Source organism: Ascidiella aspersa, chromosome 1 (assembly GCF_963924565.1).
Source record: "Ascidiella aspersa chromosome 1, kaAscAspe10.2, whole genome shotgun sequence".
Classification (NCBI taxonomy): domain Eukaryota; kingdom Metazoa; phylum Chordata; class Ascidiacea; order Phlebobranchia; family Ascidiidae; genus Ascidiella; species Ascidiella aspersa.
The window spans coordinates 35078675-35104187 of NC_139447.1; the positions used below are offsets into that span (position 1 = coordinate 35078675).

General features: G+C 38.0%; 1 protein-coding gene across 1 annotated transcript in view; it reads left to right on the forward strand.

The window, feature by feature from the left end:
• LOC146170247 (uncharacterized) overlaps nt 1-21623 on the forward strand; it is a 36274-nt gene extending 14651 nt beyond the window's left edge. The window contains exons 2-4 of the mRNA XM_083390541.1: nt 9497-9588; nt 18999-19673; nt 20638-21623. Coding sequence (XP_083246667.1) covers nt 19217-19673; nt 20638-21239 — 1059 coding nt within the window. The 5' untranslated portion in view covers nt 9497-9588; nt 18999-19216 and the 3' untranslated portion in view covers nt 21240-21623. The remainder of the gene's footprint in view (nt 1-9496; nt 9589-18998; nt 19674-20637) is intronic.
• Nucleotides 21624-25513: the final 3890 nt, after the last annotated feature.

Here is a 25513-nt window from a genome sequence, read left to right on the forward strand (position 1 = left end):
TTTTTTCCCAAATAATACAACTTACACTATTGGCCTACAGTAATCTTTTCCTCCAACACTTTTCTTAAATTAACGTATTTTTTGTATTATTTTAAACTATTAAACTTCGATTAAACGGGAGTTTAATTTATAATATTTTAAACTTAACTATGTCTCTCTTGTGGCAGGAAAGTAATCGTATTATAAGTAGTCTTAATCAGTACTTACAGCTTTGTCATATTACTTAGCACGAGCCCATATTCTGAGTTGTCATATAAATGAGAATTAGGGTCTATTAAACCAAATAAAGGGTATTTTATCACCTGTACAATTAAGCAAAGCAAACCCAGCTATAGTTGGTACTAAACCTGGTAATAATTTTTCGACCTCTTTATATCAAACTAAGCCCTTACGCTGTAACTCTATGTAGGCGAACTCCAGATTATAAGGCAGCTCGTTTTGATTGATTGGCCGTCCTTGCGAAGAAAACAACGTAATGCCTTTTACACAAGCACGTTGACTAAATGAATTAAACACGGTTGGCGTTAGACAACAGACAATCGTCCATATACAATTTGCGTAGTTTTCGCCACAAGTACATGCCCATACCGAAAGATCTTTGCCGGAAATACTTGAAAAACGCGGCCCGTACAATCGAAAACATTTGATGGAACGTTATCATAGTTTTGTGCAGAGGCAGCGAAATATTTGCAGATTGCTCGAATTGCTTAGAAACACGTCGCAAAAAGTTGCACTAAAAGAGTAATGACCATCTGCAAACGGCCGCTTTTGCGGACACTATATGTCCACCCGAGCTGTCGCATGTGGTGTTACTTAATATCGTAACAAGGACCGTGGTGTTGTGTCAAGTTTACATTTTCAAATATTAAAAATAAATCAGTGGAAAGCAGTACATTGAAAAAACGTTAAATAAAACCGTCCAAAAAACAAAAAAAAAGAATAAAGAAGAGTTAAAAATGGATATAAAAATATTGTTTAAAATGCTACCTACCTCTGTATGGGCTTAAATTATGGTGTTTAAAATTCATTTCGGAGTCGGTGGCTAAAAATAATAAAAACGCAATGGCTAGCAAATTGGTTTACGTGCGAAAAATTGAAATCAATACCCTTATTTCATTGAATTTTTTTTCATTCAAACACTTATAATTAAATTAAGTCCAAGTCATGTCATTTGTCCGAAGCACTTAAGTCAAGTCAAGGTATTTTGTTCAAAAGACTTACGTCATTTTAAGTGCACTTAAGTCAAGTCATTAACTTAAGTCATTACCCTCGGTAACACGAAACAACAACATACTTTTAAAACCGTTTGCGTTGCCACAAGCTGTTTTTTGTAACAAAGGCAAAACAAACCAAGAAAAGCGCAAACAAAGAAGAGTTCGACCAGCACAAGCAGAACAATCAATTGTGTTTGTTGAGTACACCTATTGCTGGCACTGAGCACAATGCGTCTGTCTTAGGGCGGCTATTACCGGCTTATTGTCATCAATGGCCGATTCGAGTAACGAGCGAGATACGCCTGGAAACGATATTTCAACGCGATAAACAAACGCAAAGTGTGTTGATGACTGAGCGTTTCTGGCCTCGAATTTTGGATACTGCTGATTCCAGTTACTAACGTGGGTGTAGATGTAGTTTTTTTAAGTTAGCTGTGACACGTTTTTACGGGAGTAACCAACTAACGAACTATAACGTATCTTAAAAAAACATGACCCGCATCGACTGTGTCAACTGGGCTGTTTTTTGTATTAGGTGATGACAATTGCTTTTTTTTATATCTTTATAGGGCCGCAGTAATTTCGCGTTTTATTTTGCCGTAACCGATCAATTCAAGCCCCGTGCGTTATTTCTTTCGTGGTTACTTAAATAGAGTGCGCAATTCGATGGTTTTTATTTCCAAATTGCTTTTTTATCATTATTTGCGCGAGTGCTTTCCAATTGTTACCCTGGTTCATTCTTTCATTTGCAACTCTCGCACTGTGATCTATACATCATCGAGTAGTGGTTCTTAAGTTAACACTTGTGTCCTTGTCCCCACAAAAAGCTTACTGAATTGACAATTTACAGAGATGACTTCAACATGTTACGTCATAGCGTAACGTCACAAAACAACTAATTTCAAAAATACACAAACTGTTGTCCAACGAATTCGTGCATAAATACGCAAGTGGCTAATAAAACAATTTCGTCTGTTTAGTTTAAGTTGCGTACAATTTTAATTTAAAAGGACAATTGCGCACATAAATAATGTTCGCATATTTTTTACATAGGTAATGGCGTTTATAAAATTGATTGGCAGAAAGTGCACTTTTTATGGAGTTCATGAATTCATACGACGCAGCATGTCACAATATGCCTTTAATTTGAAATGGTTGCCTTGCAACGGTGGAAAACATACTAGAAAATTGAATACGTTCGATTTTAATGTAAAGCATAGCAAACGTAGTAAAAGTTGGTAAAAAACATTTAGTTTGAAGGGGACAAGGCCTATTATAACGTCTCCGGATTCGCCCCGCATGCGCCATGTGGCTGTAGAAACGCAAATTTTTATCTGTCAAGCAGAGTGCAGACTAGCGGCCTCCAATGCATACGCTTTTGACCCGCGGTTTTACTGTTTACATGGCGTTTAAAGGAAATCGACAAAGTAGAAAACGGTAATAGCGCCAAATGCAGACGCACGCACACACCAGGAACCGGCGTGACTTTTTCTGTGGTCTTTCGTGTTCTCCAACTCGTGACTTTTGCTATATTCACGCAAATAGTTCCACAAACTTGTGACTGGTGCTGTACGATACGCTCACCTGTTTGTCTAGCTTAGTGGCTCTTAACCTTTTGCCTTGATGCACCATACCAGCAGCCAATACTCGCACCCCTTCTAGAATTGCTTAAATAACTAACCATTCTAATTATATTTTTATACAATTAACTGATAACACATTGACACAATTCTTAAATTGCGAGTTAGTTTTACCTTTGACCAAGCAAAGGAATAAATTTCACTACATTTTCTGTGTCTGATTCAACATCCCCGCACCCCCTTGGGACAGATCTCGCACCCTTTGTTAAGAAACCCTGGTCTAGCTTGAGTGACCATAAATGAAATTGGCCTGCCTTTAAAGCAGGGGTTCTTAACCTGGGGGAGGCCGAATTGATTCTTAGTGGGTAATTAATAAAATAGAATAATTTTTATCAAAAAAATCGTTAAATCAACAAATCACTTTAGTGCCTTCTCCTTGAGTGTATTTCTAAACTTGATTTAGTTTAACATTTGTTGGCGCTAAAACAGGAGGTTTATCAGGTCGTTTTGTTTTATGACGTCGATTTATGACGTCACCCAAAAATGTTTTTAAGGGTGCGCGTTAATAAACGTTTAAGAATCGCCTTACTTAAGAGAGACCATTCCGACAATTGAATAAAGGGCATTTTAAGCTGCTATACTTGGGATTCTATTTACAGGCATAAAAACCTAATGTTTTCGCAATGCATTCCTGTCATTATGGTTATGAATAACATATTGTTAAGTTCACAGGCATGTTAGCCGTGGATATAAAAAGACTATATATGTTTTTCAGTGTTGGTTAAAACACATTTTTGCACTGGAAAATTACATCGAGCTATTTTAGAAATACAATAAAAATACATTTTCTAAGGCTAGACGGTTGTCGTTTACGCCAATACGATGCATTTAGTGCTTAAACAATTAAATTCCGTTTTTATCATAACAGGAAAACAAATATTAAAAAGCACTTAACGTACACAATGGTGCGTGTCTATCGTTATGTTTGTGCCGTTAGTGTTTGGCTTTACAGGCCGGATCACCGCAAACATATGCACATTCCTCATAGGATAGCATTACGTTTTTAGTTGTAAACTATACGCTGTGTAGGCCGGAAAATAATATACATAACTGCATCGACAAAAAACTCTACTTAAAAGGGATTTTAAAAGCAGATCATATTAGGTTTCACAGCAGTTACTAGCTGCTGATTGAAAGAGTAAACACATTTATCTTCAACAGTCGGTTGGGACAGTGGTTCCCAAACTTTGTTATATATCGCGGCAACACTAAAAAAATCCTAAATATGTACGCGGTACGCTTTTAACGAACAACAATAGAGTAACTTTAAAATCGCCATTGACACACGTCAAAGTATATGAAATGTCTTTTTAATTTGTAATGGATAGTGCGTATTTAAGTCTAAAATGCTTGCGTGTATGCCATTGGTAATATAAATACTTTCTCTTCCGAAATTACAAAAAGTTTCGCGGCACACTTGACAATCTCTAGAGGCACACAGTTTGGGAATCACTGATTAAAAACTATATTGCATTGATCAAACCAAAACTCTCTTGTACATAACAGCTAAACATATTTCTGGGTAAACATATTTCTATCTTTCTATGCACTTTGCTCTAGTGTTTATCTTCTGCTTAAACTATCACCAACCCCGACAAAAGTGGCCGCTCCAAACACAATAAGTGTAAAGTTTCCCTGATCTTGCTTGACTGACTCGCCCAGTATCCTGATTCCTGACCCATAACAGGGAAGGGCACTTCTTTCAATTGCGGATATCCCACCGGGGAACATTTTGGAAAATATCTGTCGTGCAGTTTAAGCCAGAAGTATTTCGGTCTTTATTTTAAGCCATTAACTTCACTATACAATAAATGTATCGAACTTTACTTCGAATCCGTTATAACGAGTTCTCAATGCGAAAATCACTTTAAACTTTCGAAAAGTTTTACTAACTTTATTACAATTAAAAAGTATTGTTAAACATAGCCTATTTTACCTACTTCTCAATGGTAAATAAAACCTTACTACAACTTCTAAACTTTCAAGATACAATTGTATTTTTTTCTGTAAACTTTTTAGCAATTAAGAAAAATTCTACGGCACCAATTAACATACATTTCGTAAATACGTAAAAAAAATCTCCTTTTAAGTGCCAAAATAGATTAAATGTCCGTTTGCAATACAAAACAAAACAACACTGGTCGGATATACATCTGCACTCACAGGTGTGTGACAGCTCGCGCTTAGCAAGCCACAATGTATTTGAGACCTGTACAGCAGTGCGTGATATTGCTTTGGCTTTCTCACCGTGCTAAATGCACAATTGTGCAAGGGCGTAAATGTCAAAACAATTTTTTCAGGTACCTGTCTAATGATGTCACAATATGTCGTATTTTTGTGACGGCATGTTTGAATAGCCACCCCAATATTTTTTGCTAACTGCTTAAAAGCATTCCATTTTAAAAGCTAAAGAAACGCTGTAACACCCATTACTGCCTCATTACATTCTGTACAGCCGTGTTTTGCAACCTTTTCTAGTCGACTATTAAAATTTACATCAACACTTAAATTTCCCACAAAAACTCAAATCTGCTCAAATTTACTTTATAAGGAACATAAATTTACTTACAAAAAATAAAAAAAATCTTACTGCCAGCGCCAGCCGCTGATTTCGCTAAAACACCAAAATACATTTGAGGGGTCGCATACCACCCTTAATACACCTTGGCGTTCCACAGGTTGCGAATCACTGCTGTATAGTAGGCTAATCAATGATCGGATAGACCCAATACAAGGTAATTTGCCGTCTATACACAATGTATACAGCATACAGCTATAACGACTGAGAAATACTTCCAGCTACGGAAATCTTGACGTCATAGACTCGGTAACAATGCGCTGGATTGTTCTTTGGAACAGGTCGATTGTGGGGGTTATGAAGCCGGCACGCGGAAACGACAGCCGTGCGTTTATTCGGGCTGCTATGATAAGCGCTGCAATTGTGTTGATACTATTGGAAGAAAAACAGTGATCTAATGACGCCGGCTGTTCCCAGTCAGTCGAGTATGCAAATTTGTTTTCCAGGAAAATTGGGTTGAATTGTTGCAGTTAAACCAAGTTAACGTTACCAATTATGGCAGTGTTTCGCGACCTTTTTTGGCCTGCGGCCCCCTACTGAAATTATAAATAGTTCGCGGCACCCTTGCTCGTATTTTTGCTGAGTGGTTAACTGTAGCTTTACAATAAACGAGATTTAAACAACACATTAACTGTGCAACAAGGTTGAAAAAAGCCTTTTTATTTATTGGCACTTTTATCGTACACTTGTATCGAAACGACCGCTAAAGGCCTGCCCACTAAACTAAAGTTTCTAGAATTTGCGAGTTTCTAAAAATTTAAAGCACAGATACCCTCAGAATGTGTTATTGATTTCATCATAAAACCAAACATATAGTGATCGACGAGGTTGTACTCTTTTTGTACGTGGCCGTCGAGTTAGGAACCTAACTTTGCCGCCAACCACCGGAAACACAATAATCGTCATTTTTTTTACAGTTGTTAGGTTATTCCTACACCGGGTTAGTTTACTTTAAATATAGCGAAGAAAAAATCACGAAGATTTCTCGAGAACTTAACCAACGCATAATGTCGTAGCTCACAACCAGATGCAATACTTAACTTCAAAGTCCCCACGAGCTTCGCACGATTAATAGGGTTTGCTCGAGACCAACAAGTGTTTTTGTGATTAATTGCTTTTTGTGACGTTACGTCATGACCTAGCTTTGTGTCGTGTTACATAAAAACTTCCATGGTCCCTCAAAGAAAAATCCGGGATACGCCCCTGCCCTGACCAAAAGGGTCGCGAAAAGTTTAGTTAATCAAAAGCGGTCCAAAATAAAGCTTTTGACAACCTCTTCACTCATTCGCTAAATGGAACACCATATATCGTTCGGTTATAAACATGTCATAAGCACTCGACCAAAAGTCGCGAAAATTGTGTCGCCGTTTGATTTGATTGGCTGGCCGACTGCACTTGTTCACATAGTAAGATTTATTTAGATTTGTTTCGGGCGAGATTGCTTTAACGTTTGTGGGACAAATACGAAAACATGATCTCATTATTTAAATTCGAAATTCTTTATGCAATTTTTATGCAGTGTTCAATTTCAGTAAAGTAAACTTGATCGCCAAAGCTTCGCGCTAATACTTAAGCTTAGTATATCAATTAAGCTTATATGATTAAAACTCTCTTACCTGACAAACTTAAATATTTTCGGTTTCCTTGACTGAAGTAACGCTTACATTACTAGTTGAAGTATTTTATACAAATATTATTATAGTTAAGCATAACAGAAATATGTTCTCTAAAGCTTAACGCTTATATTATTACTTAACATTACACCAACAGAATTACCAGTAACTCTAAATCCAAACTAATATTATTGCTAAGTGAAGAGTTGAAAACGCCAATAACATTGCTAAACTCTAACATCTGAATGGTTTCTGATCATTGTACTATCACTTCATTAATACCAACGGTAAAGTATTCGAATATTATAACTGAGCAGTAGTGCTGATGAATTTTATTTCCTTTTGTTCTGTCTGTTTATTGTCTTCCAGGAAGCGTCCGGAAAACCAGTCGATGGGGAATTTCGTTTGTCAGCGCCAAAACAAAGGCGTTCGTTTAGCGTTTGAAAAACTGTGGTGCGTTACAACGCGAAATTGTTACTTTACAATCGTCAATGTAAGAAATTGTTTCATTCTTATTAAGTTTGAATTTAAGTCGTTTGGAGTTACAACAGATTTATAAACTTGTCCTCTTTAACAAATTTATCCTACTGTATATTTTAGTACAGTAGAAAGATAGTTAGCTTACTTCAATAGATTAAAAAATATTTTTTTCGAGTTTATAAACATGTCCAATCAGTAAATTCCCTGAAAACTCACTTATCAACACTCTTTCGACAAGCTTATTGCACGATAAGTTATAACGAATAAATGACGATATATCGCCACCCTATGGCAGAAACTAAAAATTATTTACCCGCTAGAGGTGACAAAGGCCGTCAAGCGACAATGCGACAGAAAACTAAACTATGTTACGCTTTTTTACGTTGTTATCTTCTGTGCGAACTTCCGAGCAATATTCGACTTTAAAAAGACGAAGTATGGCGATACACAAAAGTAAATGGTCGTTAGCTGCCTGAGACCTTTCCTACTATATTTTGTTTTCCTTTAGCCATTTTCGTCGTTTTCTTTATTTAAAAAAGAACTGAAAGCAACAATATTCAAATGAATGACTTTCGCTCCAAGCCGACAGGATAGGTAAAGTTTGAGCCACCCTAATTAAAAATATCTAAGCTACCAAATTAAACTTCAAAGACTGCAGAGTATTTCATATGGAAAAATCAGTTTTTCAAGCAAATCAATGTATTTTTCTTTGAATTTTCGTTTTTTACCTTCCGTAACAATTACTTAAGTCCATGACTTAACTTGAGTGCACGTATCCCATAGTTTTCAAATTATCTGACTTGACTTAAGTCTTTTGGGTAAAATGACTTAAATCACCCGAAATAAACGGCAAATTTGAATGGGAATCCTATTTGGATTCTAACTCAAGAATTTAATAATACCATGTTTCGCACCTCCATTACACAAGTGTACCCTGATGAACCCAACTGCCATCAAGATCTATATTTGATGCCTTCCTATTAAATCGTCGCTATCCTATATTTGTTTTATCTTGCCTTTTCATTTCTCACGCATTCGTGTGTTGTGACGTTAATTGATTATTACTGGACAAAAATCACCAAATGCCAAGGAAGTTGGCGAATCATTAAGGGGGCTGCTTTATTGTTGTGTGATGCAAATGAGAACAAAAAACTGGAAAATAAATAACTGGAAAATATTGGAAAATAATAAAGACCAATTGTCGGCGAAGTCGGCTTAAATTTAAAACAGCCTAAGTCCGAGGCTTGAGGTTGACTTTGGTTGAATAAATAAAATCGACCTATAGCCAAATTAACGCACTCCATTGGGTTCTGTGTCTTCCGCTTATACTCCATAGCCTTGTTATTCCGCGCATCCGCGTAAAAAACAGATAGGTGTATAGCAATCAACTCAACCACAACATTGTTTGAAAGTTTTCCGCACTATCTATCTCGCCTTTTCGATCTGCAGCCTATACAGCTTTATCGCCAGGGTTGTAAAGTCGGTTAAAAATAAGCCGAAGCCGACTTCGGCCAAATAAATAAACCCGAGTCCCGAGTCTGACTTCGGCCAAATGTGCGATTTTGTCGAGTCCGACTCTACAGCCTGTATTTTACCCTTTTACGTATTTTAGTTAAGGTAGATATACCCACCTCATCCAACCACACCACATGATTGGAAAGTATTCAACCATGTATTCAATTCCACCATAACAATTTGCAGATTGTGGCGCTATCTGTTTGGAAATTTTAAACTGCGCATGTGCACTTCGGACTCGGGTAGTCTTACGTGTTCTTACTGTTGGGTTAATTTTTTACATTGTTTTTTTTTTATTAAAGGAATTATCAACTATAAGGAAATATTTTTTAGAATATTACCCTACTAGATTACAATATTTGTGTAAATGCTGAAGAACTGTACAGAAGAAATAGAAATAAAGAATTGTTATAAATTTGGAAAACCTATCACCCAATTTGTTACTTTGGTTTTCAGTATTCTAACTCCCCTGACGTAATTCCTGAAAAACCTTGACAATATCGATGAAGAAAGTCGCCGTCTGTTGCTCAGCTCACATATGTGACCAGGTAATTATCAGAATAAAAAATAGAATATCATTTCGCAAAGAAACATTAAAAAGCGAGTATTAGTTTGTCAGAGCTAGGCAACTTCGCCGAAAAATCATTTAATTACTCAAATTCTCCGCGTATGTGGCCAACTAATACCGTAATTAAATCGGACCTAACGCTTATTGGGAGATTAAAACGACGCTTCTTCTCATTCGCGACCTTTGTATTGCCTTCAACAAACGTCAACATCCGCAATCCTTTTCGGCAAGATTTTGCGCGGGCCCAAAGCAATCCCGAAGCAAATCCAACTTGCGCGTAACAATGCACCTCCATTGTGACGCTACAGATTAAAAGATGACGTCATGCCGGTATGCTGTCCGGGCAAAATCGCGCGGCCTCAAAGCTGTTTACAGGCGCTGGCGGCCACGTCCGTCTGTGATAGGCGTCCTGTGTTGTGCATACAAACACTCTCCGGATGCATAGACATCCTCTATGTGTGATGCCGCTGTTGCTGCCGTCCAAACCTCTCGCTAATGATAGATCAGCATCAGGTTCAAGTCGTCAACTTGTTTTAGCGCTCATCAGAGCACCAGCAGTTACTCGCCATCGGTTAGTTGTAGCCATTGACTGGGCGGAGGAGGTTCGCCTGATCGGACACAATGAGCTCACAGTCTACCGACTGATGCTGGATGTACGTCCCCTGATCGCTATTTAATGAGTTGTGCGCTATCTGCGATAGAGTTTGTGTTTTTAGAGTTCATTTTTAACGGCTGTTGTACTCTTAACTATTTGTGAAGACAAGGAGTTGATAGTTTCGGGGTGAGATTGCCTGATGGACGCCGGAAAGTAGTGTTTATAATTTCAATGAAATATGGGCTTAGGCTGTCCAATGTGTTTTTTTAGTGTAGACAAGGGTAGCTGTGTTCCGGTCATTAGTCGCTATTTCCATTCTAAAAGTTTTGCAGTTTTGTTGAAACTTAGAAACCCTTACCATGGGCAAGTTTAATCTAAAAATAAACGTACATACACCTTCCATAACATGAAGACACTTCGGTTGAGGGTTTAATCTTAATAAGAATCGACAAAAGAGTTCCACAATAAATAATCCGCCGCACTGTCAACAGTTATAAACCCTGCAGATAACGCAGATGTTTATCAACAGATACAGCTCTGCCTTCGCAGATAATAAATAATGAGTTTGCTTTTAAAGGCTGAAAACATTTCCCTTTAACGCACAAGCGCAAATAAAGACACCTCAGCAATTCTGTTCCATGAATGTTTGAATCTAAAAACACGATAGAAGGCAAATCGAGTTTTAAATGTGTTTTTCTTTAAGCGCTCTATATGCAAAAAGTCAAAAGTTTTTAGCTGATTTGTCGGCGTTCGCCGTAAATCTTGACCAACGAATTTTGGAAGAGTTTCACTGAACGTCTTTTAACGAAAACGCTAACAAATTAGAATTAAGCATTTTTAATTGATAGTTGAAACTATACATTTTGGGCTATTTAAATGAAGTGTTACTCATTTCGTTTAAGTAACTTGTAAGACTTTTTGATTTGGGTCCGGTTTGTGACGAAAAACATTGATTGGAAGTTCCATAGTTTAAGCCATTTTCCAATAAGTTTTGTTTTTTCGTCATTAAGTTCCATTACCTTATCACATTTTGTAATATTTCGTTTGGGGCGATGGCTTCAGAAATCTGGGCGCAGCTTTAAAAGATCCCAATCAGTGTGTTTTTCCCAGTTTTTACTGAATTTGTTTTTACGGCAGCAGGAGGCTCTAAACTCAAAAAAACAGTCCCAGTGCGGTTCGGGAATTAACTGCGATTGTATCGCTTTCATGGAAATGCACCTTTGGCCTTATCGCAGTCGTCTGTCGTCAGGGCTGTTTGTGATCTCACAGAAGATGCGTCGCGCGCGCGAGCATTCCGAACCAGATGAGATTGCAATGGACGCGATTCCGCCTTTTCCGGATTTCCGGTTCTGCGGATTAGGCGCGCCGCCCATTTGTAAACGGGAAGCACTTATCGCGTTAGGACTCGAACGGCGATTAGCTCGCGATAATTTCGACCAATCGCCGCCGAGAGATGTGTCACGTGCGCGGCATCGAGGTAGTATTCCGTCTGCTGAACGCTTTTGGAAATGTAAAAACAAATTCTTGCAGACTGCTTTTTAGCGCAAAAATCTAAATGTCTATATTCATAAATGATTTGATATAGAGACATAAAACAATAGAAAGGCTGTAAAAAGACGCTAAATCGAATTCGGTTATAAAGTCTGCTGTATATTAAGCGGGACACATAGTGCATTAAATTGGTAAAACTTTCATTTTAAATGGTATTTGACGCATTAAGCACAAAAAAGGGACTCGCATATTTTTTTATTTAAATTTTAAAATACATCAGTCAGAATACACCGGTCTTGAGGTTTACGGTTGTGAAAATGCAAAAATATATGCAGTGTGAAGGTTTAATTGAAAAACGTCTTTCGAATCTTTATGATTTGCTTAAGCCGGCGCGTTTTATCTTTAATACAAACAAATTTGAAAGAAAAAGTTTAATTAAAACCCGTGTTTGATTAAGCATCATTACTCATGCGTATACCGCTTAAACAATATGTTAAAAATATCAAAATAATTCGCTAAAAACGTTTTATTGAAAAGTTTTTTAAAGCACGTTAGGCTTGCTTAACGCCAGTGCGTTTGGTTTAATTATGGCAAAATAAGCAGGGGAAAAAGTTGGGTTTATTAGCACTATAGTTTCACACGCGTTTAAGTTTTTCACACTATTTTTTCGATTTTGAGATTTATTTTTGTACCTTTGAAAGTCATACCTTGGAAAAAGAATGTAAAATCAAACCGAAACATATATAAGTTTAATTAAATCACAACCTTAAAAATTGGTCACGAAAGTACTTCTTCTCAAACTTTAGAATAACAGTGTACTTATAATGTGTATGTAAATGAATAAACCTACTTCAGGGTGCAGTTGACTCGATGTACCTTACGGTCTTTCGCTGCATCCTGGAACAAACAACTGTAATTTTTTTGGTAAATTCGTATTGCGTTCTAGTTAAATCTATCTATCTATCTATCTACTATAACTTGGACTTAGAGTCTTAGATAATAATAATTAACAACTAGAAACGTAAAAAAGCCAAAACGTTTTGTTCTGAAACCATAGACAATTACAAATTTGTTTTGATAAGCATATGTATCCGAATTTTCTCGTTTAAATTTTTAGTTTACTTTAAGATGAAACGGGGAGACAACACACCTACGTTTGGCGCGCTTATAAAGAGATCCAAAACAGATTGGTCGGTAGTGGCATTTCGTGTACGCAAATAAAATCCTATAACCGCCGCCGAACGCCAAACCGTTCACGTTCATTTCTCTTACGGCGCTCTAAGGCGATATTCCCGTAAACATGCAAAAGTTCCGGTGTAAATAAACTGAGCGGAGCAGAAACGTGTACAACCCTGGCGACCTTGCGGCCGGCGCGGTTGCTGTTCATGCAGGAGTTTTCTTATTAGCGTCTGCGGCGAAGCTAATAAATACACATCAGGCCAGCGTGTTAAGATATCGTCCATCGCAATCAAAACTGTAGCGTGGTTCTTAAACAGCGAAATGTGCCCGCAATAATCCTATATTAAGATATTTATGAAATAAGCTTTATTCGATGTAAATTAGAGCGTCGTGGTTGCGTCAAATAAATAGTTACTATACGTTTTTAGCTTTACTTGTTTTTGGTAAAGATATCGTAGAAATTGAATATAAATAACAAGTCAAAATCGGTCAAGTAAATCGAAATAATTTGAAAGAAAACGTTACACTATAGAATATAGTCAATTCTAACTGATTCTGATGCAACTGTACGCATCGAAGCGTTCTTCTAAAGATGATGTCGATTTACTCGACCCATATTTGTTTGTGTTATTTATTCTATATCTACACCGCAGTGTTTTTCACCCATGGGGCGGCTAGAGATGTCCGATACTCGACATTTTATTCCGATACTGATACCCGATATTTTTCTGGAGAAGGTATCGCGATTTGATCCGAAACTAAATAAATGACGTCATTACTATGCTAAAAGAAAAAAGTTTAATCGTTGAAATGCATTGTTTTGCACCTATTATGCACAACTTTTCTTCAGCGTTAGGAAGTTTCCTTCAGTTGGTAACCTACTGTTTTTGATAAATTAATCCTAAGATAGAATCGCTTAATTGGAGCGCAAATTATGGTTAAAATTCTTGTATTAGTTTGGTATCGGATCGACGCCGATACCACCCTAGTATCGGGGGAATATCGATACCACCACTTGGCTTTCGGTATCGGCTCCGATCCGATCCGATATTATCGGACATACTTAGTCGCCGTTTGATTTGGTTTGGTCCGAAAAAATAGCACCCTACCCCAGTATCGGACGAGTTTCGATACTATTACTTGGCATCAGTATCGGATCCGAGCCGATAATATCGATCATCGCTATTGTTTACTATGTTTAATACCCCGCTTCCAGATTTCGTTTTTTTAACACAAAAACACAAAATAAGGGCAGAAAAATATACATTTTTTAAAACGAACACGTTGAACAACCTCAAAGTTAAAAAGGCACAACGATATAATCTATTGCAAACAAGCCTTGCCAATTTTAAAAGAGATCACTTAAACAAAGCTATTAATAGCGCTGTGTGAGCGCGAAACTAAAACGGTTTAAATTCGCTGGATAAACATGACTTGTTTTGCTTGATTAGGGGTTGAACGAAAACAAATAAACTGCATCAAAGCTGGGCCTTGTTGCGATCGCGATTTTGCGCGGCCATGCCTAGTTGCAAGACTCTAAGCGCATTCGAATAGGACAGGAGAAACACACGCAAATAAATAGCCGCTGCCACAATAGAGCCATTCTCCGCCAAACGAAACATTAGATCCGTGCACATAAAAGGAACATTTGATTCAATTCGGTTCTACTTCAAATAAACCATTTTTGCGAAACAAGCTTCAAAGATTATAATTGAGCCCCGGAAATATATTTTCAATTTAAAGAAATGTTGTCTTTTATTACGCGGTTCAACCAAAATAAACCAAGCAATACGCGTCGCTATAAAAGTCCGGTTTTCGAGCTGGTTGGAACATCTTCTTTATCCTAACGAACGAGAAAATCGCAGTTTTAGTTAGGCGCCCTGATAAGTTAGTCTTAAGTTTTGACATCTGTATGATAATGATATAAAACACTTTAAAAATAGCAGTGGTCGACAAAACCAATCCGTGTGTTTGTTAGTCTCTGTGAGTCTTTATGAATAAAATCCACGTTAAATCGACCAATTTTACATAGTTGGGAACGTAGTTTGAGCAGGTTTGGGTTTATTCGTTAACGAGGCCTGTTTTATCAGTTTGAATTTGTTTTGCGGTAAGGTAGACCGCAACATTAGTCTAATTGGATGTATTTTTGCATTCATTGGGAAACATTGATGCGCAACTAAGTATTGTCCGTCGGACAATCAGCAATATTTGATTGGATTGCTGCATCACCACGAATTAAGCACTTGGCCAAAACGCTTGGCCAAATTAACGCCGTTAACTAATAAGTATGTTAAGTGGTTTTAATCGCATTGCAATTTTAAATACTTCCGGCTAAGCTGAAGTTATAATTTGTTCTGATACTTTGGATACCTCAAAGTCGGTTGCGTGGCCGCTACGTATTATCCTGCAGTTGCTATACAGTTGTGATACTTGGGTAAAAGCGAAAAAACTAAGGTAAAGGTCACTAACTCTGGAAGCAGTTAATTGTAGTAGCAAAATACAAAACATTCTGGTCAAAATGTTTGCCAGAGCGAGTTTTCATGCTACAGTGTGCTGCTATCTGACTCAGACATGCTCTTAACTTAAGTTAAGAAATAGGACCCCATAATTAAAGCAGGTTGAGTAGAATAAAAAGGTGAAAACAAAAGCTAATTAACACCATTTTCGCTGTGGCCAGACATTTCGACCCGCCATTGTTTGTCGATTTTACATTTTTTAAGCAAGCTGTTGATTCACTGTAGTTGGTGGAATGGTAACATCACGTCCTGTCTCTCAGTTAGGAGAAACCCTCAATGACTATACGGCATCAACACAGTGGCAGTTTGGCGGCATTTGCGTGTCTAAGTGCTTCCGCATTGCAGTGGAGCTACTCGTCCCCAAACTAGGAAACCCAGGGGCGCCCCAAAGTGGTTCCGGAACGTGTCTAAGGGGTTACACCCAGAAATTCGAACCCCACGTGAGTTATGGGCCTCAAATGGCCCAACTTGCCTTCTTTTATATTTTTTTTACTTTGAATTGCCTTTTTAGCAAAAATAAATTGGATATGTTTCTCAGTTTTTTACTTCAGGGGAGTTCTTTCAAGAGGTTAAAACAAGGTAAAGGTTTCCGTGTAAATATTGCGCAAATGTTCATTCTGACATTTTCAAGAATGATCGTTTTCCATGTTTTGGCGTGCTTGCTCTTCATGTTTTGACTCAACAGTAAAGTTCATTTTAAAATGTAAGGAAGGTCACATGCCGCTATTTCTAATGTGACATTTTAAGCGTTGGAAAATGGCATTTTCAAGAGATTGGTTCGTTTAGCTTTAAAGTATCACAACGGTAAAGGGCATATCCAAAGAAACTCCCCAGTGTATGTAATGAACCCAATAATCCCACAATATCACCCTCGACTTTACGTTAATGAGTTACGAAAAGACGCGTTACGGCGTCAATAAGTGCGTTACGGCGTCAATGAGTGCGTTACGGCGTCAATAATGCACGCAAGCAATGTAATCGTTGCGATGGTTTCTTGTAGAACTTTGTGACAGACTTTAATAAAAAAAAATAATGAACTGTCACCCACAACGAAGTGCGTACATTTGCCGGGTCCTAATTTTGCACTAATAAAAATATATATTTTCGAAAAATATGTTGTTTTTAATCTGCGGTTTAATTTTTTTTGACGGCCGCCTCAATAATGCCAACTGATTAATTGGTAAAATCCGTTATAATCGGCTCATTAACAACGGTTTCCCTGTTTTCTAACTCATAGTCTCAAAATTCCAATTGAATCAGCCCTTAAACTCTTAGTGTATCAGCGGAGACTTGGATCAGTGATAAAGCATCCCATATAGATGCCCAGGTGCTAATCACAGCAAATCAAGATGCGTGAAATAACGCGGGAACCGGTTGTACGCCTGAACAGGTGTTGCTAAATCCCGCACACCGACAGCGCTAAGCATTAAGCAGGCGAAAACTGGGTGACTGTCAGTTTACCGATAACGATATTTTTGTGCTTTGAAAATGATTGTTTCAGTGAACTGGATATTTTTTTATGAAGGATTTCGCGAATCATAAACGAATTGCAAACTATGTTTGAACAGGTAGAATTAGCACAAGTTTTACGAAAAAACGAACCAAATATTGTTTAATACATACAGGTTTTTTTTTAAAGTTTGGTTTAAGTGACCGCTAAGTAGTTTTAAGAGACCGCAAGTGTTTCATTTAAATACCAAAAAGTTGCAAGTCCAAAATTTGGGAAACCACTGGAGAAATTTGGGGAACGTTTCGGCCCCCCAAAACACCTTAAAAAAACACTGAATACATATATAACGTCTTAAGAATATCAACGCCCATGCAGAAGTAGGTATCATTTTGAACGTTTAAAATAGCTCTTTATTCATTTTCCACATATTTTTTTAATGATACCTACTTCTGTATGGGTTTTAATATTCTTATTACGTCTTACTAAAACCTCCAAACATTAATTACATATGCTCCAAAGTAAAGCGTTTTGTTTTTATGCTTTTCACAACTTCTCCAAACGTTGTCAAGGTTAATGGCTTACATTGCTCGTTATGTAAGTGCTCGAGAAGCAAATAACACTGCGAAATACAGGCCTGGTAAAAAAACACCTTAGACCAAACCAGGGTGACTAACTTAGCGGCCAGAATCTATCTGGCGTTTAGCGGCCAGAATTTTGATGGCGTGAACGTCAAGTGATAGTGTCACACACATGCCATTGCGCTTATCGGTTTCGCCTTTGTTACGTCAACAATCGAGAGTGGCGGCGCCTCCCCCCACACGCTTCCTTCGGTAGCGGTCGTGACGTGTTTAGGCGATAATATCGCGATGAGTTTTTGCGTCGCGCGGAGCATATTTAAGCGTTACGCCGATCGACGAAATCGCCACATTACACTTTGCACGGCTCCCATCTACTGTATATGTGCAAAGGGTGTGGTTTATATAAGGCAGTTTGTAATTCGTGTTGCCGCCCAGGTTTCTGATTAGTTTATGATGTCGTTTACGTGATATTGCGAATCCCTGATAATTAAGACGTGCTGTGAATCAAGGCTCTGGGTTAGGCATATTACTTCGCAAATACAAGCTTTTAATGCGATTTTGTTATTTAACAATTTACTTCTATATTATGATCTGAGGTCTTGAGTTCGAACCTCACCGCAGGCTTGTTTTGTCGATTTGCGCAAATAGATATAAATATTTGTTTGTTATAATATTTATAAGTCGCTCTACAGTTCGACTTTTTAGTCGCTGATACAAATTGCTTTGGGATAATGGTGTTCGAATAAAGAAAAACACAAACTATTTTAAACAATCAGATCTGTCTCATATAGTTAAGTTTATATCACAGTGAATTGCTTGTTTTCTGAGTTTTAGTTGAACACAAATTAAAACTACACCATGTCGTGTCTGGGCGAGGTCTCTGTTGTATATTATCAATTTGTATAGGTAAGACCACAACTTCATGACTCTGTGGTTTCAGATCGTGAAAATTTAGGTGCTATTTGCAATGCAAAAAAACTCGCAATAACGTAATTGTGTGATTTAACGGTTTATATATTGTTTGACATGTATGAGAAGTTTGAGAACCCATGTCGTGTATTGAGGTTTGGCCGTGTTACGTTGTATAGTTAAGACATTACGATTGATTGGAGACAATCGACGGTGTTGATCGTTCGTGTACACTTGATGTCCATAAACTGACGCGTTTTTCTAAAAATCAAAATCCTTTTGAAGCTATAGCCGTTACAAGGTATTGTGTGACACGAACTCGGAAAGCAGTTGTAACGATCAGTCTCTCCAACCGCAATACGTCGTGTAGTAAAGGGCATGGCGGGCGAGGGAGAAAATCAACTTTCCATTAACTTGGCTTTCTTCATTCAGCATTTGGAAGAAGAAAATAAGTTGTTATCGCTAGAATAGACAACATCAGGCATATGAATCGACCAGAACTTAATGTCTTATTAGACCAGCCGAAAAATGCGTTATTTCTTCAATATCGAGCAAGATTGGTGTATCAACTTTAAAGTACCAGTCGACCATCCCGACACTAACTTTCTCATTTTTACTTGTTTCAGCTTTCAAAACGAAATTTTCGTAGAAAAAGGGAAATTTTACTTGTAGATTCTATATAGGCGTTGAGAGCCTCCATTTTGCTCCACTCGGTTTGCGGCGGGCGCCAAGCTATTGTTACGTCACAAACAGAGCGCGCGATATAGAAGAATAACGAGGAGATCCGTTTGTCAACGCCACAGGCTTCGATCCAGCTCGCGCGCCAAACAACAATAGCATCGATTGTTTCCGAATTCCGGCTTATCAGATTATAGTGCGGCCGATCCGCGATGGAGATTTTGCGGAGCGCGCTCTGCCTGGCCGTCGTGACTTTCGCGGCCGATTTGGCGGCGTTTGGGGCCGCGTATCCCCGCAGAAGCAACTCGCCAAGAGCGGTGGGCGGCAAACGTCTGCTGAGCTCCGTCCGCGCATACCGCTATTCGCCGCTCAGCCCGGCGTCTTTGGAAATCGGCGAGCGACGTTTCGGCCACGGCGTCGCATCCGTTACCGCTTATCACGGCGCCGAAAAGTCCCACGTCAGATCCGGGAGCATCAGTCGGAGTGAGAGGCGGAAGAGCAGGAGGAAAATGCGAAGGAGGGAGCGGAGAAGACACTCAGCGGCCAGGAGGAAGTTGCAGCAGCGAACTGAGATCGCAAACAGCACGATACTTAACGCTCCCGCTTTCGGATTCCCATCAACCTCGGGCGACACAATCACTGTTTTCCCGCTTCCAATCATAACGAAAGGTAAATATGATATTACCATTGCATTAGATCAGTGTTTGGCAGTCTGCGGACAAGAAGCAATTGACATAGTTTGCCGTTTGAGAACGATCATTATCAGCATTCATTCTCTTCAGAAGGAATGTAAAATTTTGGTTTATTTGTAGCTCTCTGTTCTTACAGACAATTTTCACTGTTTAATGGGATTGCTGTCAACCTAATAAGAAATATTAATGTTTAATGTTCATTAAGTTTTATGTCAGTTTGTGCAGAATCATGTCCGCCATGCGTAACAGAGGCACGCTAGGAAATACTGAGCTAAGTACCATCAGCGTACAGGAAGCAATATTCATAGTTTGCTGTTTGGAAACGCTTATTATCAGCATTCATTTTCTTTAAAAGGGAATGTGAATTTTTATTTTACTTTGTAGCATATAAATTTCTCTACAAAACTCGCGTTTTTTCAACTGAGAGTTAAGGTCACGTGCAAAAGCACAAGTAGTTTTTTGTCTTTTAAATATAATATGTTATACGAGATATCTTTATTGTGTCGACGAGATAATCGCGCAACAAATGTCAAACAGAATGTAAAACCGCTTAAAAGAAAATTTCTCATTGTTTCACCACATCCTATGAATCAGTAGATGATTATAAATGAAAAAAGGTTTAAATGTCCAGGATTAGACTTTGCATGTCTCCATTCACTGCGAAGAGCTGTCACAACTAATTTTTTACTCTTAGCTTCAACAAAATCTTTAGGAGCAATTTTTTCAAGGAAGCTAAATTTATAATCTTCGGTCAGACGCAAAACACCGCTATATAACTTTATTTGTTTTACTCCTAGCTGCCACAAAGGCTTTAAAGAGTAAACTTTTTTCCCTAATCTTAAAATTTTAAGCTATATAGTTTTAATTTTTTACTCTTAGGTGCAACAAAAGCTTAAGGAGTAAACTTTTTTAAACCCGCTAAATTATTAATCTTTCTACAGACGCAAACCACCGCAACGTCATTTCCTTCGACACTTCTGACGTCACAGCGGCCGACGCCAACGTCCGCTTGCGCTTCGCCGAGATCTACGTCCAGTTCGTCGTCGAGGGCGCCTTCCAGCCCATGACGTCATCATCGCGACGTCATGGCCGCATCAACCGGACGCGCGTCACCGATTTCCGTCGTGACGTCACAATCCTGGCTTTCCTCCTTCGCGCGCCCGACGGTCGGACTGTAGTCGCTACAGCGAAACACTGGACCGACGAGCAGCTGAGCGACCAGGAGTCAGGGGTCAATAGGTCAGGGCGCCTGAGGTCAAGCCACGTCATCAAGCGTTACGTATTCAACATTACCGGGCTCGGAAAAGCGACGGCCTCGTCACAGAATCGACGCATCGACGCGAATTTGACCGAGGGGCGCCGGGGAGACCGGGAACTGCCGACTCTGGCCTCCTGGGCCATTCCGGACCTCCATATGTCCGTGTTGTGCCAGCGGCGGAGGGCCTTTGTCTCTTGCGCCAGGAACGGGGTCACGCTTTATGGCGCCCCCTATCTGGTACTGACAACTGACGCTGGATCTCGCGGGATCAGAATGAGGCGATGAGGCCGCGCTTTGTTTGTTTTGTTGTTGTTTCGATATTTTTGTCGCCCACCCTTCTGCTGCTGTATTTATTTCACTGTTCTTCATACGCGCACGTAAACATACATAGTTATACTTTTAGAGAGTTTCGTTTTTAAACGGCGAGGTATTTATCAAGTTCCAAGTGCGACTTTCCTGATTTGCGAAGATGAAATTAAATTGAAAAGACGTATGTTAATACGAATACCAAGTGCACTTAAGTTGTAAATTGCAGCGACCTTTTCGCTGTATAAAATTATAGTCGGCGAGTGTACGTACATTTTTGAGACAGTCATTGTGTAAATAGTCGCAAATTTTTTTTTTACTTCATATTTGTCTTGTTCAGCTTGTTTTATATTTATGATGCATTCCGTCAAGTTGAAAATAAAACACTATTTTCCATGCCATCGAACTTGGGGTATTAAAACTGTTTGTAAGTTAAGTTAAAAAATTTCTAACACTTGACATTTCATTACGATACAGATACTCGATATTTTGAGAAAAAAGTATCGCGATCCGATCTCATACCAAATGACGTCATTACTAAGGTCTAAAGTAAAAGAGATCGAACTGAGAAGTGTGATGGTAATGGTTTTCAGAATATCGGGCCGAAAATAGCTTTTGCGCTGAAAAGCCTAATTACCTTCCATTTTCAATGTCACATTTTCTAGGAAACTTCCCTTAAATGTAGAACACTATCTAGTATCGGACGAGTACCGATAATATAATTTGGCATCAAGTATCGGCTCTATTCCGATATTGTCGGACATCGCTAGTTAAGATTTTTTGCTCCACTACAAAGCAGTTTTAAATGTATGTACAGTATAACATTTAGCGCCGCACTAAACTTAAGTCAAGAAAATACGGATTGCTGTTATATATATTATAACATCACAAATGAACACAGCCAAGTGTGTTTGTCAAAAAAGTAAATCTTATACTCTATCACAGTGTTCAGGTTTTACCGCTGTCCGTTCAGAAAAAACGTTATGTACTATCCCCGTGTTAAAAAAACTGGTTACCATATACTACATTTATGAATACTACAATATTCTTCAGCTGCACTTATCCTGAGATAACGTCATTAAGTTTGCTGTGTTTCATTCGTTAACCTGCTTTATATTTTTAACAACAGTTGTCTTACATTTACACGGTTGTTTACTACAACAACATTACAACTGCACTGCACAACATAAATCTGAAATAGTCAAACATCTTTAGCCATTATATGTAAATAGGCGATACATTTTGACTCTGAGTATATTTGAGTAAATTTATGCAGCACCAATAAGAACAACTATTTGTTTCTGTTTCATATAGCAAATGCTAACATACCAAAATCTCTTTTCTGTAAAATAATCAAAATATTATAACAGTGAAGCCAATTCTCCCTACAATCCCTTACTTAAATTGGCAAAAATATTTTTGCTGCTTTAAAGAGAATGCATTAATTGCTTTTTTTATCGCTAACACCCATAAACGCATATTACGTTACAGCTAGGGGTTTAAATAAATACACCAACACACATCTATGTTCAATTATATAAACATCTATAGTACCAGTCGAATGTTAACAGTTTAGTGCTAGCATTAATGCCGAGTCAATATACGTTTCAGCATAACTCTAAATGAAGACCAATTTCACAAACAACAATTGCACTTCACAAACTGTAGCTGTAATATATTTTGAGTACGCATTTGAAAACTCTCAGCGAAAGCCGAAAGAAGCAGACATACACTGTCTAAGAAAATATTTTCTTTACCAGTATATTTGTTGCTTTCTTAGCGACCAACTGAAACAATCAACTCAAGAACGAAATGTCAACAATCGCCATTGTTTGGCAAGAAATCATTATTCCCATTTGGAACGCAAACAATGGACCTCCACTTGAGTTATTTTAACATGCTGATTTTGGCCGTATTAACCAGATTTTATTAAAAATTCAATTTACCTAAAGCTGGACAAAAATGCTGTTTGTTGTAGTGTTTGTTCTTGGCGGTTATCTGAGACAACAAAAATCTTGGGAAAGTTTGATGGACAGATACTGGTATTACTTCAAAGGAAGTATTTGGTACAGAACCATTTTACAGCATATCACTGTAAAAGTTTTTATCTCCTGGGTAAATCTTCCGCTATCTATCCTGTATTGTTTTAAATATTAGCATCAACTTAAACTCTTGTCTATATTATAGTAAAAGTCAGAACACAAGTAACCAGAGCTGATACGATTGGTTACATTGTCGCTCTGTAATACAAGACAATTAATCCATTTTTTGTAAAACAATATTCTCATTTGTTTTCAATGAATGTTTTACGGTTGTTTGTAAAAAATCGGCAGACTTTCTAGGTCTATAAATGCGTGTAATTCAGTTAAGTTATTTTGTGGGTTGCATTTCGCATGGAGGGGGGGTTGTTTTGCATTACATTTAGAAACCGTCTTTGTACCTTGTAAATTGGGCTCCGCCTATGTACCTTCTCGACCCTAGACGTGCCGATTTTCGACCAGTCTAACGTGCCGATGATCGATTGGTCAGATATCCGCCGAAAAGTGGGCGTGGACACTTCAGTTTAGTGAAAATATGTCTCAAGGAGCGTGTCTGTGAAAAAGTGAAACATGGTGGTCTAAATGCCGTGGTGGGGCTTGGATCCTTATTTGGTGGCCTTATCTGCTAAAATTGAACTTCGTAAATTTTGTAAAAGAACGCTGTATTTAAACGTTGAGATGTCTTTGAAGCAAAACTAGCACATTAATCCATTTTCGTAAAACAATGATTTGAAGTTGACCTAACTAATAAACAGCAGTTTTGTAATGACCTAAATCAGTCATTGTTTTTAAACGACTTGATAGGGCAAAATGACTTAACTTGACTAAAGTCTTTCAGACAAATAACTTGACTTAACTTAGTCTTTTGAATAAATGAAAAAAAAGGGTTATCTATCTAAATTTTCGCGCATAAAAAATTTTATTATGACTTGACTGGGATTTGACGACTTGCTTACAACACTGATAATGAGTCTTTGCCATTTTAGCACGGTAACGTGTTTTTTCGTGTGTTGTCTTCTGGCAAATCGTTTTCTGGTTGCGTAAATAACCAAAAATAGAATCGCGGACAATTTTGGTTCGGCAAATTAAAATTTATCCGTCTGCGATCCGAAATTTCTCGTTTTGTTTTGGCTAGAAACACTGACAAACGGCGATCGAATTCTGCATCGACCCAGAGTAACAAAGGCGCCCAATGTGCTCTGTCCGATTCGAAACCGCCATCTAATTCGAGCGCCACCTAAATCCTTTGCATGTGTGGCCTAAACAGGACCACCGTCGTTATGTCAATACACCGGAGCGGATCAGAGGTGTTTAGCGCCACGCCATGCGTAAACTCGGCCTGGAACCGACCGGTAGTGGCACCGATTGGGACCTGAAACCGCTCGCGTTGCTTTTTTATTTTTATTTTTAACACCCGATTGCGCGTTAAAGGGAATGCAACGATTGTCATGGTTCCCATACAATCTATGAAATTCTTTAAATTGATTTACATATTGAAAAGTTTTTTCTAAAGGTTGTTGATTAGTCTTTGAGTTAAATAATTATGTCAAGCTTAAATTAAGTGTTTTGAAATTGCCGTTGAAAAACTTTTAAAGAAATGACTTTTATGCTGTTTTGGTGTTATTCAAAAATCCGAACTACTTTAAAAAATTCTCGAGTGATCAAATTTTTAGTCTAAAAAAACAATTTTTGAATTGAAAACGTCGTTTAATGTCTTTGAATTTTCTTATGCAATTGTGTGGTAACCCTGATTGTGCAACATTTTCAGGTCTCTATCTTATGGGCAGCTCGACCCCCATGACCGTAAGGTTTTTTATCTGTCCATGTTCTATTTTGTGTCTTTGTTTTTTCAATGTTTTCGAGTTGCATAAAAAATATAATAAACAAAAACTAAAAAAACTACGTGAAATTAACGTATAAAATATTTGGTGTTTGAGAACTTATATTGCAGAGTACTATATTATGGTCTAACTTGATATAATTTTTTCTAAACTTTTAAAGTTTTCAGTTATAAATTTTTAAACGATTATTGAAATTATTTTCTGAATAAAATTACCTTCGAATATTGGCTCCTTTTATAGAGTATAATATCATGCAATTTAAATCGTTAAAAGTTAGACCTTTTGCTCGAAGATTGGATATAGCTGAACGTTAAGTTTTACGTTCATAAAAAATATACTTTTTATAATAGTTTTTTTTAAAGTGTGTGCGCTG